The sequence below is a fragment of the Rattus norvegicus genome, chromosome 1, assembly GCF_036323735.1.
Source record: "Rattus norvegicus strain BN/NHsdMcwi chromosome 1, GRCr8, whole genome shotgun sequence".
In the NCBI taxonomy this organism is placed as follows: Eukaryota; Metazoa; Chordata; class Mammalia; order Rodentia; family Muridae; genus Rattus; species Rattus norvegicus.
The window spans coordinates 105,634,082-105,653,405 of record NC_086019.1 but is presented as its reverse complement, the minus strand read 5'-3'; the positions used below and the strand labels follow the sequence as shown (position 1 = coordinate 105,653,405).

The 19,324-nt window shown below is 49.5% G+C and overlaps 2 protein-coding genes across 3 annotated transcripts in view; one reads left to right on the top strand and one right to left on the bottom strand.

The window, feature by feature from the left end:
- Positions 1 to 11,539, bottom strand: part of Nomo1 (Nodal modulator 1) — a 50,842-nt gene extending 39,303 nt beyond the window's left edge. The window contains exons 1-5 of one of the 2 annotated variants that reach the window (XM_006229108.5): positions 11,279 to 11,539; positions 6,403 to 6,492; positions 5,481 to 5,526; positions 2,622 to 2,722; positions 1,673 to 1,779 (exon numbers count right to left, since the gene is read on the bottom strand). In XM_006229108.5, coding sequence (XP_006229170.1) covers positions 1,673 to 1,779; positions 2,622 to 2,722; positions 5,481 to 5,526; positions 6,403 to 6,492; positions 11,279 to 11,419 — 485 coding nt within the window. In that variant the 5' untranslated portion in view covers positions 11,420 to 11,539. The remainder of the gene's footprint in view (positions 1 to 1,672; positions 1,780 to 2,621; positions 2,723 to 5,480; positions 5,527 to 6,402; positions 6,493 to 11,278) is intronic. The other variant, NM_001108484.1, reaches the window with a different exon arrangement.
- A 3,971-nt stretch (positions 11,540 to 15,510) lies between these two features.
- Positions 15,511 to 19,324, top strand: part of Abcc6 (ATP binding cassette subfamily C member 6) — a 54,215-nt gene continuing 50,401 nt past the window's right edge. The window contains exons 1-2 of the mRNA NM_031013.1: positions 15,511 to 15,635; positions 16,485 to 16,667. Coding sequence (NP_112275.1) covers positions 15,582 to 15,635; positions 16,485 to 16,667 — 237 coding nt within the window. The 5' untranslated portion in view covers positions 15,511 to 15,581. The remainder of the gene's footprint in view (positions 15,636 to 16,484; positions 16,668 to 19,324) is intronic.

Genomic DNA, 19,324 nt, shown 5'->3' with positions numbered 1-19,324 from the left:
CTTCAGGTAGCATTTGCGTTCTCCCATGGTTTGCCAGATGACGGCTGCACAGAGCTTGGGAACCACTGGCTTCTGGCATTGTCAAGATTTAGCCTTTCGGGGCTAGGGATTTAGCTCAGTGGTAGAGCGCTTACCTAGGAAGCGCAAGGCCCTGGGTTCGGTCCCCAGCTCCGAAAAAAAGAACCAAAAAAAAAAAAGATTTAGCCTTTCTACTTCCTGTGCGTATGCTCTAAGCACTGCCTAAGACAGAGCAGTGGAAGGAGCTCGGAAAGATTAAGGTGGATCCAGTAAGGTCTGCAACGAACCACAGCTGGGGCATCCCTCGTTTGAACATCAGAACTCCGAAATCCAGAACTTTTTGAGTACCAATATTATGGCACAGAAGTGGAAAATTCTAGACCATGAGACTGTTTCATGTAATAATGACGTGAAATTCTGTATGAACAGTTTTAGCCTGCATACTTAAGACATAAGTGAAGTTCATGTTCAGAAGTGAGTCCCACCCCCAAAGGCACAGGTGTTGAAGTCTTGGTTCTCCAGTGCTGAGTTCAGAGGTGAAGCTCTAGGAAGTGACTGGGTCAGGAGGGCTTTGGCCTAAACCAACAGATCAGCCTGCTGATGGGCAGAGGATGGGATAAACTATTGGAGGTAGTGGGGACCGTGGTGGGGGGGGCAGGAAGTATGTCACTTGGGCCGGGGACCCAGAAAGGTGATGGCTAAGTGACCATGGTCTAAAACCATGAGCTAGATAGAATGTCAACTGTGCATATCGGCACTGAGAAACTAACATACCAAGTTAGGGAAAACTCCACATCAGAGGTCCCTCTGGTCCCAAGAAGCTGGCTGAGGGACATTTAGCCTGGGCTAAGCTATGAACACAGCCCTGTGCTCCCTCAGGTCAGGACTAGGCTCCGATCGAGGAGAAGCCATCAACGACAGTCATTTTTAGGTTGGATAAGACACCAGAGGAGCCTAGGTTACTATTTCGGGTGGATTTTGTGAACTGAAGTAAACATGTCCTCAATGATCCCAACAGTACCCACTCCGATAATTCCAGTGTTAGTCCTGACACATCTGCCAGCAGTCACAGCTGAACTCTCCCCACTTCACGGTCCAACTAAACAGCCCCTTACATCTCATTCCGCAAGGGTAACTAAATAACCATCAGGTCCGGCTACTAGATGGTTTCCGTGTAAATGATAAAGTGATGTCTTTAAACCCTAACGGTATTAACCATGGTCAGCAACCGTTTACTAAGCACCATGCTGGACGACCTAAGACAGGTAGTCTTCCCTGTGACCTTGCCATTACCTTCATCGACAAATCAGAGCGACAAAGCAAGGAGAGGGGAGGAGAGGTCCCAAGTCCAAGAGCCACCAGAGGCACCCCATTTCAACCCCGGATACTGGGCCCCAAAGACAACCCGAAAGGCTATGCATGCATACCCCAGGACAGGAGCACGGCCTTTACAGTCAGTAGCTGATCATCAATCACTCAGGTGACAATCAATTGTCCACCCCCTGCACAGTACATCACATGACCCCACTCCAAGAGGAACTTGGGTTTGGAAAGCAGGAACTTTCTTCAGAGGCCAGGTGACGACCCGAGCCCAGAGCCCCTCACCCCAGAGCTCCCCACATGCGTGCCACAGCCGGGTCCAGCTGCTACTCACTTTCCACCAGGTTGTGTGACTGTGGACTGGATCTTCGAGTCAGCGCCAGTGCTTCTCAGGGATACCTGGACTCCTGCGGGGCCCAGGGGCTGCCCTTTGCTGAGGACCTGTGAGAAGGGGGACGTTAGGACCCAGCGGGCAGTGAAGCCAGCCAAGGCCCCTCCTCGGGAAGGAGTTTGATAGGTGCTTCTGCTCCCCAAGTGGCACCTAAAACATTTTCCTTTGGGTCCAGAGCCTATTTGAAGAGGAAGTAGTGAGGGAACCTTTGTGGGGGCTGGGGGGGGGGGGACCGTGACAGTAAAATGCTGCTCCACTGGATCTAAGATGGGGCTGGGGGCTGCTCAGCGGTTGGTTAAGGTGCACTCTGACAGAGGCCTGGAGTTAGGTTCCCTGTGACTAACTCCAGCTCCAGGGGACCCCCATGCCTCCCACCTCTAAGGACACACACATACACACACACACACACACACAATTAAAACTAAAATAAAACTAGAGGAAAAAAAAGTATCCCTATTTAACAAATCACTAAGAAAGAAAACATACCCAAGATCCCCTCTTCCATAAGAAACCCGCACAGGTGGAAGGAAGCCGTGAACACGTGAACGCTAGGGAGATGGAATGGGAGCCGGCACTCACACAGCAGCACACATGCGCCGCCCACACTCCAATACCTCAAGTTCTCCCCCACTGGTTCCCGGGGAGGGGCCACCTCTGGTGGGTGGCCTGAAGGAGCTGAGGCCAGCTCTAACCTAGCAAGCATGACAGCTCAGATCCTGGGCACGGTGCCCTCCCTCCCTTTCTGTACCCCCACCACAGGACATTCTCCACATCCAAGCTGACTCTCACACACCACAGACCCCTGAAGCTCACTGTGGGAGCCCCCACTTCTCTAAGGCTGAGGGGAGACAAGGCAGAGAAATGTGGAGAACTGCAGAGCCTGGAGCCAAACCTTTCCATTCACAGAGAAGCCAGTGAACACGAAGTTGATGTCCCCGCCCCTGGTGCAGACGTCGCTCACGCCGTCCACATGCAGCTCCACGTTGGTTGGCTCTGGAGGAAAATCAGGAAAGGAGAGGTAGGGACAAGAGACACAAGGCAGCGTGTGCTGGGACTCCCAGACAGACTCTTCTACGTATTTCTACATGTGATGCCCTCACAGGACCAGAACTAAAATAAAGGCAGACGTTGTACAGGCGCTCCTCCCACCCTGCCTAGCCACCTGGGTCCACTGAGGTCACTGAGAACCACACTGCTGTGGTGTTGGTGTACACGTGTGCTTGTGGTCCATGTTCCTGTGGGCGTATGCGCATGCACATGGAGGCTGCCAATGTCGTCTTCCTCCATAGCTTACTTTGGAGGCAGAGTCTCTCCCTGGACCCAGAGCGCATCTACCTGCCTTGGCTAAGTGGCCGGCAGTGCAGGACCCTCTCCTCTGACCCCAGACAGTTACATGCCGCCGTGCTCGACTCTGACATGAATCTGAACTCAGATCCTCAGGTCCACACAAGAAACACTTTACCAACCGAGCCACTCCCCAGCCCCAAAGCATCCACTGTGTACCAGGCACCAAGGCCAGTGAACGCAACTCTTCTGGAGATTCAAGATTTTACTGAGGCGTAAGCTGAGTCATGGAAAGGTCGGAGGGTCTTTCCACGGGGCCCGTGACACAGTTCCAATGTGATCTCACAAGATGGATCCAGATCTAACAAGGTCCATCAGCTCCATGACAACAGGAACCACATGGGGAGGACTTGAGAAGAGCAGGTTAAGGGACAAACAGAAAAGGCAGCCCTGACTCAATCTTGTCACACACACACACACACACACATACACCCTGCCCCTTTGACAGAGCTTCCAACCCCTCACAAATAGTGTGGAGTGAGTGAGTCTATGCCATCCTTCAATGTTAACACAATGTGTGCTCACCACGATAGAAATGAAGGTTGAGCTTTTAAAACACTAGAAGGCTGAGGAGACGGTGAGGTCGGTGAGGCACTTGCCACCCAAGTCTGAGGACATGAGTTTGGTCCCCAGCAGCTCCCACAGCACAGCAGTGCACAGCATGTATCTGTAGCCCCAGAACCGAAGAGACAAAGACACAGGATCCCTGAGGCTCAATGGCTGACCAGCCAGCATAGCCGACTCAGTGAGCTCTAGGCTCTGTCTCAAAACTGAGGTGGGGAGTGGCTGAGGAAGACATCTGATTATCAACCTCTGGCCTTCACATGCATACATACGTACACGTGTACACACACACACACACACACACACACACACACACACACACACACGGGCACGCATCCTGGTTGGTTTTTGCCAACATGACAGAAACCTAGCCATATCTGGAAAGAGGGATCTTAACTGAGAAGATGCCTCCATCAGATTGCCTATAGGACAGTTGATAGAGCATTTTCTTGATTAATGATTGATGAGGGAAGGCCCAGCCCCCTGTGGGTGATGTCATCCTTGGGAGGATGTGTAAGAAAAACTATATATATATATATATATATTTATAACTGGTGGAACAAGCCAGGGTGAACGAGCTATTATGTGGATTCCCTCCATTGCCTCCGCTTTAGTTCCAGCCCTGACTTCCCCTCAGTGATGGAGTGTTGAGAGAGTGTGCAGAAATTAGCCCTTTCCTCCTCAGGTTGCCTTTGGTTATTGTGCTTCATCACAGCAACAGAAACCCTAACTAAGACACGCATGTGCACACGCACAGAGAATTCTATACAGCAAAGGAAATGACTTAGAACCACGCGTAATACAGATAAGCATCATAAACAAGGCTGGAGGGAACCAGACACCGAAAAGCAGCCTGTACAAATTTACTTAGTTCAAGTTCAAAACAAAATGGCGCCTACACAGAGCACAGTGCCTCAGGCTCTGATCCCAGTTGCTTGGGTGGCTGGGGCAGAAGGATTGTAGGATCAAGGCCAGCCTGGAGAACTTAGCAACGCCATGCATCGAAATGAAGAAAATCCAAAAGCAAGCATGTCACGAGGGTTGAAGACATCACTTAGACAAGACTGTAGGTTCAGTCCTTAACACAGAGAGAGCGAGCCAGAGCCCGTCACTTTAGGTGAGGACAGTCATCTGTGCGCCCTGCAGGAGATTAATGAGCACGGCAGTGGGCTTCCATGGTGCTAACAGTTCTACCACATTTCCTGCCAGTTAGCCAGGTGTGCACGCTTTGTAAACATTTGCTCCACTAAAGTATCTGTGTGACTCTTGTTACATTCACTGCTTGTATATGGTAGTATGGTTCAGTGAGAAGGGCTGGCTGGAGGCTCTGGAGAAAGAAGCTGCAGGGGCCCTTTTGTCACGGTAAGGAGTCCCCTGGGTCCCGCTCTCGTATCCAGACTACAGACTATAAACAGGAACCGTCCACGATGCCCACGGACAAGTCTTCCCTCCACAGAGCCACCATCTCCAGCCCCGTATAGATCCGGTCTCTACTACCGAATCTTACAATGTTCAAACACTTCCCTCAGTTCAGAGGTGGGCAGAGCCAGACACAGTAGCACACGTTTGTAAGCTCAATTCCATGAAGCTGACACAAGAAAACTCTTGAGTCTGAGGCTAGCTTGGGCTGCACGTGAGACCCAAAACCACAAACAGCCCTGGTCCTGGTCCCAGAACTGGGAGAAGGACCCTGTTCTTGAGTTTAGTCAGCACAGTGAACCAACTCTACCAAAACCGTTTTCCCAGAAAGAGGTACTACAGATCAGGAGGAGTTTCTAAGAAAATGACCAGTTGGCGTGCGCTGTGGTCCCCTGCAAAGTGCCCCGTTACCCAGGTCACTTACCAAAACTCCAGCCCAGGGGAGGTTCAATCTTCAGGATGAAATCCCCCTGCAAGGAAAGCCATGCAAGGTGAAGGCAGGAGACCAGAAGGCCCCAGGTAGACAGTGTAACTCATTCACCCGAAACAGCCCCATCTGAAATAAAATGTTACACGAGGCTCTTCTAAATGGCGGCGGCTGGATCCCAGGGGCAGCTGGCTGAAGCTGGGCACCCAGAAATTTCCACGTAGCAGCGAGGAGATTGCCACATGGAAGCCCACTTGTGAGTTCTAAAGACCTAGGGTGGTGACATGTCACAGTGGGTAGAGGGCTTGCTCTGCAAGCATGGCGGCCTGCATGTAATCCCTGGAACCCACAAGAAGGAGAGAACCAGCTCCCAAAGGTTGCTATGTCTGTCTGTTCCTCGTTCTTCTTCCCCCCACCCATACTAACACACATACACACACACACACAAATACACACACACACCATGGCAGGCAGGCTGTACCCACTCCCACTCTCCACACACTAAATAAATAAATAAATAAATAAATAAATAAATAAATAAATAAATAAATAAATGGGTGTTTTTGAAATATTTCTTAAAAGAAAACTCGAGCTTCTATGGACTCCTGAGTCTTCCAATGGCGTCGCACGTGGCACCTGCAGTGCTGAGAAGATCTAGCTCACCGCCCCCTCTTCTCGCACACCCCCTCTGTTGCTGTGATGGGAAATGTCTGGAGACACTGCCAACCATGCCAGAGACATGCAGCCCCACCGAGCCCACGTAACCGCTGGACATCCGCATTCCGCTGATCTTTACAATAAAAATGTTTGCATGTGGGAGAAAGGCCACGCCCCTGGCTGCTGCTGTCACTCGGGCACGCTAATGATTTCCTATCATAAAAGTCACTCACTCAGAGACTGAAGTCCCTCCGCTTCTTACCTTATCGTACAAGGGGATCATAAAGTAGCCGTTGTTAGGAGCACAGTCCGTCTGGTATTTCAAAGTCCCATGCTTGGTGTACAACTTTATCTGGAAAGTAAGGAGAATAAAATCCAAAAGTTCTAATATTGGCTTAGAGAATAAGTTACCACGTGGCATCTGCATGCAGTCTATTGGCCCGTGTTAGCTGAGCACCTATTACAGGCTGGCTGCTAAAACAGCTTCGGGGACATAGGGAAAGAAGACAGAGCACCCTGGAATAATGTCATCTGTGCTGTTCTTATTGAAAGCGCCTTCAATCTGCCCCCAAAGACTTGTTCTTTGAAGCTTTCGTTCTGCTTTAGTATCAGTAGTTGTCTCTATTATGTTTATGTGAATTTCTGAGTATGAAACTTTCCAATTTTGCTCTTGGCGAGGCGCCCTGTCCCTCAGTTCCACACCAGCACAATTTAAAGGCTGGGGTAAGTCAGGAGGCAGATTGCTGAGCCGGTCTCGGGTGAGCACTGGAGCCCACATTGTTAGCCCCAAATGGTTCTATTCACCTAAAACCCTCCACTCCCATCCTCACAGCAAAGACTGATGTGAAAGATCCCCAAGGCCCTTGCTCTCCCCAAGGCCTGCATCCTCCGACTGCTGCATCCGGAGCCTCTGTAGACACAAAGCCATACCAGGGTCTCCCCTACAAGGGTGGCCTTGACGAAGCCATGACACCTCCAGAGGCTGGGCTTCTTAGTGGTAAAAATAGACACTTTGCTTTGGCTCACAGCAGTGTGGTAAGCACCAGGCACAGAGCTCAGACTCAAAAAGAAGCATCTTCCATTTAATCTCTCTCTGAAAGAAAAAGCCACCTCACGCCACCAGCCAGAGGGTTACAGGTGGACTCCCTAAGCTGTCCTGAGTGCCTCGATGACTCTGAGCCTCAGTTTCCCAGTCTGTAAAGACACACGAGGGTCAGATTACATCGAAGAGCCTGACCTGTTGTAAAATATGAATGTTGGGGCCAGAGAGCAGCTCAACAATTTAAGAGCTTGCAGCTCTTGCATAGGACCAGAGTTCATTTCCAGCTCTACGGAGTCCAATGCCCACTTCCAGCCTCTCAGGGCGCTGCCCTCGTGTGCACACAGCTACATACAGATACACATTTAAAAAAAAAAAAGTTCTGTGGCAAAAATACAGATGTGATCCAATGGAGTCTTAGGAAACACATAAGCAGCCAGCACCCCTGCCCACCTCCACCCCCTAGTGCACACTGTGGAAGGAGAGTCGTGAGGTAAGGCACAGACTGTAGTGCTCATGGGCAATAACTATGGCTTACACTCCACACAGCCCAGACAGCCACTTATTTGCTTAGTCCCCGGCTATTCAGTTAAGCGTAAAAATGAATTTGCTCTAGGCCATAAAGAACTTCAGATGCGTGGCTGCATATGCCCTAGCACAGAGGACCAGAAGGCTGTACCCAAGGCAGTCCCCCTAAGACATGCCCTGCAGCTTAAAGATGGCTGCTTATCAGGAGAAATACTCGTGTGTGTGTGTGTGTGTGTGTGTGTGTGTGTGTGTGTAACTTCAGGTGCCACTCCTTAAAAACTATACACCTTGTCTGTTGTTCCAGACCCTGGAACTCACCAAGTAGACTAGGCTAGCCTTTTCTTTTTAATCACATGGGCTCTGGGGACAGAACCTGAATTCTCATACTGCACAGCAAGCACTTCACTGAACCAGCCCCCAAATCCAAGAAGCCAGTTTTGATATGAATTCTGACTGTTACACTGCTAGAACCTCTCTCTAATTCTTTTTTTTACAGTTTATTTACTTTTATGCAAATAAGCATTTTGCATGGTGTCTGAGCACCATGTGCTTTCCTGATACCTGCAGAAGTCAGAAGAGGGTGTCGGATGCCCTGGAACTAAAATTGCAGATGGTTTTAGTTACAGATGGTTGTAGACCATCATGTGGGTAACTGAGATCCGGCCCGTCTTCTGCAAGAGCAGCACATACTTTTAATCACTGAGAAAAGCCATCTCTCTGGCCCCTAAATTCTTCTTTTTAGCTAGACAGGCTACTATTAAAGGACAGAATGTCAAAGCCCAGAGCTTTCTCTGGACCTTTTACTGCGCTAGGAGCCCCTATCTGGGACAAGCATTCAGTGTATGCCGATACATAGTTGTTAAAAGAAGGCAGGCACTTCAAGCAGGGAAGACAGCTGAAAAGCCATACCAGACGTGGCTGCACCGCCCCTGCAGGCCTAGCCCCTAGAAGGTCAGGCAGGAGGATCAGAAGTTCCAAAGTGCCTGGGTACGCCTCAAAAGAAAAACAAAAAAAGAGGAGGAAGAAGAAGAGGAGGAGGGGGGAGGAGGAAAGACTGTGAAATACCCGTATTATTTACATGTTATACAATACGCTATACTGGTAAACTGTCACATGCTGTTTGAGCTCTGGGAGCAGTGACGTCCTTTCTCCATGTCCAACTTAAGCAAGCTTGTTTCAAAGTGTCTTCCAAGGACCGGCTGGCCACATCCCTGTGACAGGGAGGGAAGAGAACAGCAAAATACCCCAAAAGGAAAACATCACTGAGCACAGCTGGAAGGTGGACCATTCCCAACAGATGTTACTATTGCTCATCCCATGATATAGCAGTACCTGGGGAAGCCACCAGTTCAGGGGTGGGATGCTCAAACATGGAGAGAAAGTTCAACCAGGACTCCAGCTGATGCCTCAATCCCCCCCCCCCCCCCCCCCCGTCAGCTTTTGCTAGATGTTGTAAACACCGGATTAACGGTGTCGTCTCTATACATTGTTACTTGTTTGTGAGAGGCCACGCAGCTGTCCCGGGCTCTCTGTATTGAGGAGTCCGGTTGACTTCTTCAGTCAATGGATGCTGTGAACACTCAATTTCATGATACATTGCTATCTGTGTATCTGCTAGTTGCTTATTTATTCTTTTACTTTGTCTTGCTACATTGTAACCATACCTTTAGCTACTTTGTGGGTTCTTTTTGCTCCCAGCCTTCTCCACCCCTTTCCTTCCCCCCTAACACTAGATAGGAGAGAAGAACGGATGGAGGGAAAAGAGGGAGAAGTCATTTTTACACTACTTCCTGCTGATTAGGCGTGACCAACTAGTTCCTTGGGGCGAGTTTGATTTTCACTGTCAGGATATCTAAAACACCCAACCAACAGGCCACCTCTCATGGCCCTAGCATTTACAGACCCCAGAATTCCAAATGTCACACACCCACAGAAACTAACTGCAGCTGGCAAAATTTGCCCTGCTAGCGCATGAGGCAAATCATAGTCGGATACTGGGGACAATCTGAAGCAACCCCATATCCCACACCTGGGATTAAAATGAAAACATATAATATTTCTTGTGTTTATTTTTTTTAAATTCTCGCTATACTGTATATTTAAGAAGCCCATTAATTCAAACTCAAAAGCATGGCTGCCATACTTCTCTCTGGATCACATACATGTAGTACGAGTTTTTTGTGTGGTACAGATAGGAAAAGGACAACATAACCTGTGTGGAGATTACATGCATGAAGTGTCTGATGTTGTAAGCAGAGATTACAAAAGGATGGGTTGCTTCAGAGAGGAGGACAAGGAGCCCTAGGGCTGGAGCAACACAGTTCGCAATGAGCCACAGAACCTACTCTCTGCTCTCTCAATCCCTGTTAGTGCTTAGAAGAGAGGGCACCCCTGACTACCCTCTCCTTCCTCCCAAAGCTGGAGGAAGCTCAAGTTGAAAAGCCTTCCAAGGTGGCTTCTGAGATGCCCAATGCTGCAAAGCCAGTGGGTGGCACAGCACCTGGTGATGTGTCCCCAGCAGTTCCTAGGAGCCCTTAAGAGCAAAAAAGAAACTGGTAGGAGGAATCAGGCCATCCTCCTGTAATCCAGCACTGTGGGAAAACGAGGCAAGAATGTCCAGAGTTCAAAGCCAGCCTTGGGTATATTGTCAATTTGAGGCCAGCTTGGGCTACATGAGACCTTGTCTCAAAAATTTAGAAAATAAAATATAAATCGGCTAACGAGGGAGAGGGGCAGTACACAGAAAGCCTGGAAGATGACAACTGATGACTCCGCATTGGGAAATCATGCTTCTGGGTTCTACTACCTCTAACACCATCTCACAGGTACGGATTGAGATTCGGAGAAAGACTGAACCCACAGGAATTCAGGGTGGGGACGGCTTCTCACCTTTTCTTCCAGTCCCAAGAGAAATGCTAAGGATCTCAGGTTCCCTTCTCTTTGGCACCCCACATTTCTCCTCCTTGGGCACCTGTCTTTACCTCTTCCCATCTCCTTCTCTTCTCTGGAGGCACTATCACCCCCGTCCCCTTGGGAAAATCTGGCCTAGCCCTCTCTCCAGTCCCCTGTGTCTGCTTCTGCCTACCCCCCCTCTTCTCACAGGCTTTCTGGGTAGGAATCCCACCGGGCTGATAACCATTTCACATTAACACAGTCAAAAATAGCTTCACAAATCTCTAGTGTAATTCCAGCAACTACGCAAGGTGCCTGGCAACTTTAAAAAGGAGAGGTGGGGAAAGGGAGGCAGTTTCGCAGCCTCAGAGGTTGTTACACTGTTCCATATCAGGACTTAGAGATAGGAATCTATCCTCTTTAAATACATCCCAGGGAGGATGGAGGAGCGCTGAGTCCGAACGTTGGGGTTTAGAGTACGGAGAGTGACACGTGTGGTTTCCAAGTTCTGCAATATGGGTTGGGAGGACTAGAGTTTCAAGAGTACTGGTATGGGGGAGCTAGGATCTGGCAGACCCTCTTGGCCCCTCACTCCTCCGCGCAGCTGGGGAAAGGTGCAGAGCAGCCGAGAGCCTGGCCAAGGGTCACACAGCCCACCCGGCCACGCGCGGCGGTTCACCTCGATGAGCGAGTAGTTGATCTCCACGTCCGACTTCACGAAACCCCCGCAGCCTACCACGATGTCCTCGGAGCCGATCGCCCGCCCGGGGCCGCTCAGCAGCAGCAGCAGCAGCACCGCGGCACACCGGCCCGCACGCATGGCCCGGCCTCCGCGTGCCTACCCTCCGCAACCCGCCCGGTCCCGCCCCTCACACCGCACGCAGCCGGCTCCTTCCTCCTCCTCGCTGGGCTGACAAGCCCAGGACCCGCCCCGGAGCTGCTCTGCGCAGGCGCACCGCGGCCCTGCGCCCACGCCCCTAAGAAAGACGGACAAGACACCGGCTCCGCTGAGTATGACAGCCGCTTGCGCCTCTGGCGTCCTGGAGGACTCTGCGCAGCCTCTGGAAGGAACAACCCAGACAGGTTTCCACTTCAGATTCAGTGTCATGGGCTGAGAGCTTTTTGTTGATTGATGCATTCGACAAGTCCCGAGTGCATTTGACTCACATATTTCACGGCAGATGTAATTTCAAAAAGCCCTTTAGAAATTGGTTATTTAGTTCTTCTTCCCACGAAGACATCCCCGTCTCTCAGCAGTGTTTGTATATTAAAATCTTGTTTTAGCCAGACAAGTCTAAGGCTTGCCTGAACTACGGAGAAAATTTGAAACCAACCTGGACAACTTTAGACACTGTCTGAAAATAAGATGTAAACTATTTTAAAGGGCTGGGTAGGGGTTGGGGATTTAGCTCAGTGGTAGAGAGTTGGCCTAGCAAGCACAAGGCCCTGGGTTCGGTCCCCAGCTCTGAAAAAAAAAAGGGGGTTGGGTGTGCCTAGCAAGGCCCTAACTGCTCCCTAGCATGGGCACACCTGTAAATTGGGTGTGACTTACAATCATTCATCAGGCTGAGGCAGGGGGACTTCCATGAGTCCTAAGCCTGCTTGGGTAACATAGGGAGTACTAGGGTAACCAGAGAGTAAGGGTGGGGGGTGTCCCGGGTTGATGGCAGTCAGTAAAGTGTTTGTCTCACAATCATATGTTTGACCCCCAGAACCATGCCAGACTTAAGCAACTTCAGCACAGGGGAGGTGGAGACTGGAGGACCCCTGGGCTCATGATCTAGTCTAAGGGGAGAACAATGAGAAGCTCTGTCTCCAAGGATTTGGGTCACCTTCCTTCCTAACAATGATACTCCAGGTGTCCTCTGACCTTGACATGCATGTGTCCCTGTGAAGGAAAACTCCCAGAGGAGGCTGTGCCTGGCTGTGAATGGGGCCCTATGTGCCTGTAAGCCAGGCTGTGTGTGTGCCTGCGAAGAAAAATTCCTGGGAAGAGCCTGCTTCTGCGGGGATCGGATGGTTAGAATCTCAATACTCCAGAGAAACTGGAATGCTGCGGGCCCAGAGGCTAACCACCTTATCTTGAGCTAAGTTCTGGCCTCTGAAATAGCTACCCCGCCCTCTGTGTTGAAACTGCCTTAAGGAACAAACGAAAGAAAGAAAGAAAGAAAGAAAGAAAGAAAGAAAGAAAGAAAGAAAGAAAGAGAAGGAAAGAAAGAAAGAAAGAAAGAAAGAAAGAAAGAAAGAGAAAGAAAGAAAGAGAGAGAGAGAGAACATGAAGGTCCTGAGTTTTGGCACCAAATGAAAGATAGAAAGAAATGAAAAGGAAAATAAAGGAAACTTGACTGCTCCTAGATGTGGTGGAGGAGAAGGTTTATTGTAGATATCTGGGAGAGCACAGCCAGAGGCAGGGACTTCTGGGAGAGTCCCGAGTGAACATGACCCTGAGCCATGAGAAGAGAAGAGGAGGGGAAGGGAGAGGAGAGAGAAGAGAGTCAGGTGCAGTAGCCAGTCGGCCCAAAGGCACAGCCCTGGAGAGTTCAGGGTAGGGGATGGGTATGCTAGCCAGGAAGGCCCTGTAAGAGGTAGAGGCTGAGGGTTGCTGAGAGAACCTGGGGGCCAGGTCTGCTTTAATATGTTAAATAGGCACCTCAGCGTCTATTTGGTGGTGTCCAGTGGTGTCCCAGGTTTGAGACCTCACACTGCTTCCATGTTGGAAGATAGAATTTGAGGTAACCTGAATCTGCACTCCTGGGCCATGACTCAAAATGGCTCCAGAGTAAACTCTCTCTTATTCCCCTTAAGAGCTGTGGGGTTTGTGTTGGCACACCCACACACATGCACATAAAGAAATTAAATATGTGATTTGGCTTCTTTCGTATCAATGATGGGTTTCTGTTGACATGGTTTTCCATTACAAATGATGCTGTGCATGTTTTTGAGACAGTGTCACTCTAGGTAGCCCTAGCTGGCCTCATACTCACTGAGATGCCCCCGCCTCTGCCTCCTGAGTGCTGGGATTAAAGGCGTGCTCCACCTACCCGGCTAAATGATGTTTTCTTCAGCAAAACATATTAAGTTCATAGTTATATTTTAAAAGATATTTACGTTTTATTTTGTTCCCAACCCTAACTCGTATAGAAACACTTTAAGGGTTTTTTTTTTCCTCTTAAGCCTGAAATTCATCCAGTTAAATTTCCTTTGAATTCATTCTCTCAAATGAATTCACATACTTGAATAAATTTTTTTTTATGCCGGGAAATAAAGCTACTGCAGGCTAGAGCAATGCCAGGGGCAGGATGGGGGAGGGGGTAGCACTCTCAAAAAGAAGAGCCATGGCTTCTCTGTCCTTGCCACCACCTCCCACCAAAGCTGACCCAAATAAGCAGAGAGGATGTGAAGTTTCACTGACACCAGTTTTGCCGCACGCAGCTTTCAGACGCAGTTGGGAATTCCAACCCCTGCCAAAAGCTCAGAAGAAGACAGCTGAAAGGACACTGCACATCACTCTGTGGGTGCAGGCAACCCCAAGAGATGGATCAAAGCCATCCTGCCTGGGTCCTGCCTGCCAGAGAGAGGCTGTGGGGAAAGATGGGGTCAAGGCCAGAGAAGTGACAGGGTGGGGACAGGGCAGAGGTCTGCATTCCTCCCTCTCTGGAGCAGAGCACCTGGCTTGATCTGTCTAGGGCAGTTTTTCTTCCCTACCTTGGGAGGAGTATAAACTCTTTACACAAAGAGAAAAGTGGAAAGAAAAGTGGGGTTCCCTGAGACCTCAACTTTAGTACAACTGTGTATCTGTGCAAACAGGATAAAATAGCACAGAATCACTTGTCTGCCTGCCTGCCTGTCTGTCTGCCCGCCCGTCTGTCTGTCTGCCTGTCTGTCTGTCTACCTGCCTGCCTGCCTGTCTGTCTGCCTGCCTGCCTGTCTGTCTGCCTGTCTGTCTGTCTGCCTGTCTGTATTGTATTGCTATGGTACAACCCATGCTACCCTTCGCTTTAAGGCTTCTTCGACAGAAAAGAAAATGACCTTCTCCACTTCCCCTGACTTAGGAACACCTTCTTCAAAAATGTCATATCGTGTTGGTGCTATAAATCTATGTCATAGCACTTAGAGGCAGGTCATAGTTCCATATTAATGGGGTTTTTGTTTTTTGTTTTGTTTTGTTGCAGTAGCATTTTAAGCTGCTTAGTAACTCACGGACTAAATGGTGATATCAGTGCTAATAACTAACTTACTGAGAGATTGCTGTGTGGCTTGCACTGCTTAAACCACTTCAAGGGCTGTTTTATTTTTCATCACTTGTGCATGTGCGTGTGTGTGTGTGTGTGTGTGTGTGTGTGTGTGTGTGTGTGTGTACATGCACATGAGTGTGGAGGCCAGGAGAGGGTGTTAAATGGGAGCCCAACTCCAGTCCTTTGCAAAAGCAGTGGGAGTTTTGAGTGCCTGAGCCACCTCTCCAGCTCATGCTAAGGTCTTTATTCAGATGGTTCTCAACCAAGAACACAGGAGGCTGAGACAGCAAGGGCCTGAGTTATAGGCTAACCTGCTCTTCACGGTGAGACCGTATCTCAAAAACTAATAAGTAAATAGGACAAAGGCACACATAATTATTTTTCAAAGTAAGACACCTTTCATTCTTCCCAGTGCCTACATTTAGACAACATCTGTCCTGAGTTGCTGGACACGTAAATTACATATTGGCTCTTTCTGCAGGATACCTTCCTGAAGTTGCTAGGTTCAGAGTGAGCAGGAAGTTTGCGGGGGCGGGGGGCTTCTCACAGAGAGGAAGCATGGAAGTGTCTTTTCGGGGATTCCAGAATCACCTCCCCAAGCACCGGCTTCACCTCAGTGTGCAGCTGGACCTTGCCCTGGGGCCTCTGCTTTCCAGCTCCAATCCCAGTCAAACCCGCCCGGGTCCCGCCTCTTCCTCAGCTTGGAGCTGGGCTCCGAAGGCTGCTCTGGGACAGAGTCTCATACTGATGAACGGAGAGCACTCAATGGCCACGCCTGGAGAGTCCTGCGCAGGCCTGAGGGTGAGTCCAGTCTGCCCCCACTTCTTTCTCTGCTCCAAGGATAATTCCAGCTGCTGGGAAAAGCAGTGCCTGACTTCAAATTCTTGACCTCGGGAAGCAATTAGGCCATTGAGCAGTGCAGCGACAGATCAAGGTCCTTTCACTAAACCCGGGCCCTTACAGAGCCCCTGCCAGCCACTGGGGACTTTGTTATTTGCATAAAGCTAGTGGACCAGCCCCAACCTTCCTACTTTTGCACTTCTTCTGACCCTCCTTACACTAGTCTATGTCCTGGAATCCAGCAGGTCAGGGTCGGATTAGCAGTAAAGAGATGGTGTTCACAGAGAGCTGGTTCTGTGCTTACCATCATACTGTGAGCCCAACTGTTTAGGTCGCTCCATTGGAGGGAGAGAATCTTATTATTCCTTCCTTTACAGAAAAGGACACAGTTGGCTCTGTCACTTCCTGTTTGTGTGGATGCAAACGGGGCAGTTCCCTTTCGGTACCTCAGTCTACTGGTCTATGAAATGGGGACAGTAGCACCAGAGTGCCAAACCAAATGTGGTGTCACTGATCTATAAGCCTAGCACTTGGGAAACTAAGGCCAGGATCACAAATTCAAAGCCAGCCCTGGGACCGCTGAGCAGCATTGGGCAAGTTCCTTGCCTTCTCTGGTCCTCTACTCCCCGTAAGCTAAGTCAGGATAAATTCATCTGCCTTATGAAGTTGACGTTAGGCTGAAAATCATTGAGAATTAAAAGGCACACTAGAAAGGGCTTGAAATGTTTTCATGCAGTCTGTCCCCATAGATAGATAAGATTAGGACTCAGGTGGCTAGAATCCTAATGAGGTCCCTGATGTTCTATTCAGGTCTGGAACCAGACAGAACAGGAGCCTGTGGCCTATCACTTGCTCAACCTGTGCTTCCTGCGAGCCGCCGGGAGCTGGGTGCCCCCCATGTACCTCTGGGTCCTTGGCCCCATCTACCTCCTCTACATCCATCGCCATGGCTGCTGCTACCTCCGGATGTCCCGCCTCTTCAAAATCAAAATGGTAGCCACGGGGAGCCTGAACCAGGGAGTGGGGAAGGCAGCAGAGTTGAGGGTGGATTAGAACCTGGCAGAGACCCCCCGCCTCCCATCAGCAAGAAGGGAAGGGGTTAACCAAACAGATCAATAGTGAAGAGGGGACAGAGATAAACCCATGGGTCAAAGTTCTCACAAACAGATTTGGTGATTGTGCAAATCCACACTCACTCTCTCTCTCACACACACACAAAGAGACACATAGCTACAAGAGGCCTGGCATTTCTCATTTGCTGTGGAAACTTTGGGGGTACAAATGGTAATTTTAGAGCCACAAAAGAAGGAATGATGGGTTTTTGGGCGTTTTGTGTTTGCTTGCTTTTGTTTTTGTGTTTTGGCTTTTTTTTTTTTTCTTTTGGACAGGGTCCCATGTGGCCCAGGTTGGCTTCAAACTCGATCTGTAGCTTAGGATGACCTTGAGCTCCTGATCCTCCTGCCTCCCCATCCAATATCTGGGCTTACAGGCACGCGCCACAACACCCCACTCCTTATTGTCTTAGTCACATAAGTCCCATACATTGGGAGTAGATCCCAGAGCCTCGTCCCTACACTGCAGATGCTCACCACTGAGCTACACTCCAACTGGTCCTCGTGTTTTCACGTCTTCTGCCTGACAGTCCCGCCGGACATTTTCAAAGCTGCTCTACACTTGTTTAACTGTTGATAAATTGTTGACACACATCGACATCACAAGCACGAGCCTTTCCACTCGTTCATCAAGTCCCCCACTGAACCATCGCACAGCCCTGCCCTCTCCTGGACCTACTAATTAGAAACTACAGTTGACCCTACTCCCGAGAGTGCTGTGCCCATAACCATTACCACAGAAATATAGGGCAGAAGTAGGGTATATTGGGTAAGCTATGGTACAGCCATAGCAGAGAGTCAGGAATCCTAGGGGCAGCTTCTCTTGGGGCAGGTCCTGCAGAAATAATCAGACCAAACTGTAGCATCTCGGTGGAGCTGGTGGTCGGCAACAGCTTGTCCTCCAGACCATGATGGTCCTGCCTTGAGTGAGAACGGCTCAATGTTTCCACCTACCCTAAATTGGCTCAACACTTCACCCTCAACACATGAGGCCGTGTCAAACCATAGACATTTGGGTAAACGTCCCACCTTAAGTGGCTTCTTCAAGATGAGTAGAGGCAGTGTGGGCCCTGGCTATTGTTGGTCTGACGGGTGTTCATGAGAGGGCCAGAACTGAGGATGGTTGGAGACTCTGAGGAGCACTTCCCGTAGGTGAAGTTATGGATCGTATGGGTGCAATAGCCTGTCGTGTGTTTTGGTGTGATATTACGGCTGCTTAGGTTGAAGATGTGAGTCTGTTGGTGTAAGTAGCAACAACCAGTTTATTGACAAAAGGTCTTCTGGAAGATTTGTCCAGTTTGATCCAGTGTAAAAGTTTGTATTGGGCAGTGGTGGTAGTGCACACCTTTAGTCCCAGCACTCGGGAGGTAGAGGCAGGTGGATCTCTGTGAGTTCAAGGCCAGCCCGGACTACAGAGTGAGTCCCAAGACAGCCAGGGCTACACAGAGAAATCCTGTCTTGGAAAACAAAACAAAACAAAAAAATGAAGAAGGAGGAGGAGGAGGAGGAGAAGGAGGAGGAGGAGGAGGAGGAGGAGGAGGAGGAGAACAAGAACAAGAAGAACAGGAACAAGAACAAGAACAAGGAGGAGGAGGACGACAACGATGATGATGATGATGACGACGACGACAACAACTACTTGGGAATCCAGTCCAGAAAAGATGGGCTAACGTCTTTATTATACAACTTTTTTCCCCCTTGAAACAAATTCTCTTTCTCACTATGTAGCCCTGGCCGATCTGGAACTTGCTATATAGATCAGGCTGGTTTCAAACTCACAGAGATTCACCCACCTCTACCTCCCCAGTGCTCAGATCAAGAACATATACCCCCCAAACCTGCTAGAGGAACAAGAGGCTGACGTGGCTGCACCCACCTAAGTAAAGAGTTGGGGAAAGAACACTGGCTTGGGAAGGGCACCTGTCAGTCAGGGATGGCAACCGGGACGCCCCTGCAAGTCAGGAGAGAATCAAGGCAGATTTAGATCTACTAATTGTGTGTCTGGGACTCTGACATTCTGGGGGTCCTCTCCGGTATCAGACTCATAGGAGGAGTTAGAAGATGTGGTTTGGGTTTTGTTGTTGTTTGGTTTGGCTTTGGTTTTTTGTTTGTTCATTTGGTTTTTGGTTTTTCCAACACAGGTTCTCACTGTGTAGCCCAGTCTATCCTGGAACTTGCTCTATAGACCAGGCTGGCCTCAAACTCAGTTTGCCTCTGGACTCCCAAGTGCTGGGATTAAAGGCATGTGCCACCACCACCTTGGCTCTTTTTTAAGATTACATTTTTTTTAATTTATTTTGTGTGCATACGTGTGTGGGCTCACAACGCAGAAGTCACTTTTAGGAGTCTGTCCTTCCCTTCCTGGGTCCTGGGCGCAAACTGAATTCATTAGGCTTGGTTGAGCCACCTCACTGGGCCAAGGGATATGTTTAAAAGTCTGGGGTAAAATGTGGGCTGTGTAGGTCATGCTGGAAATATATTTAACAGGCCCAGCAGGAATGAAGAATTATTTTTTAGTTTAGTTTTTTTTTTTTCAGT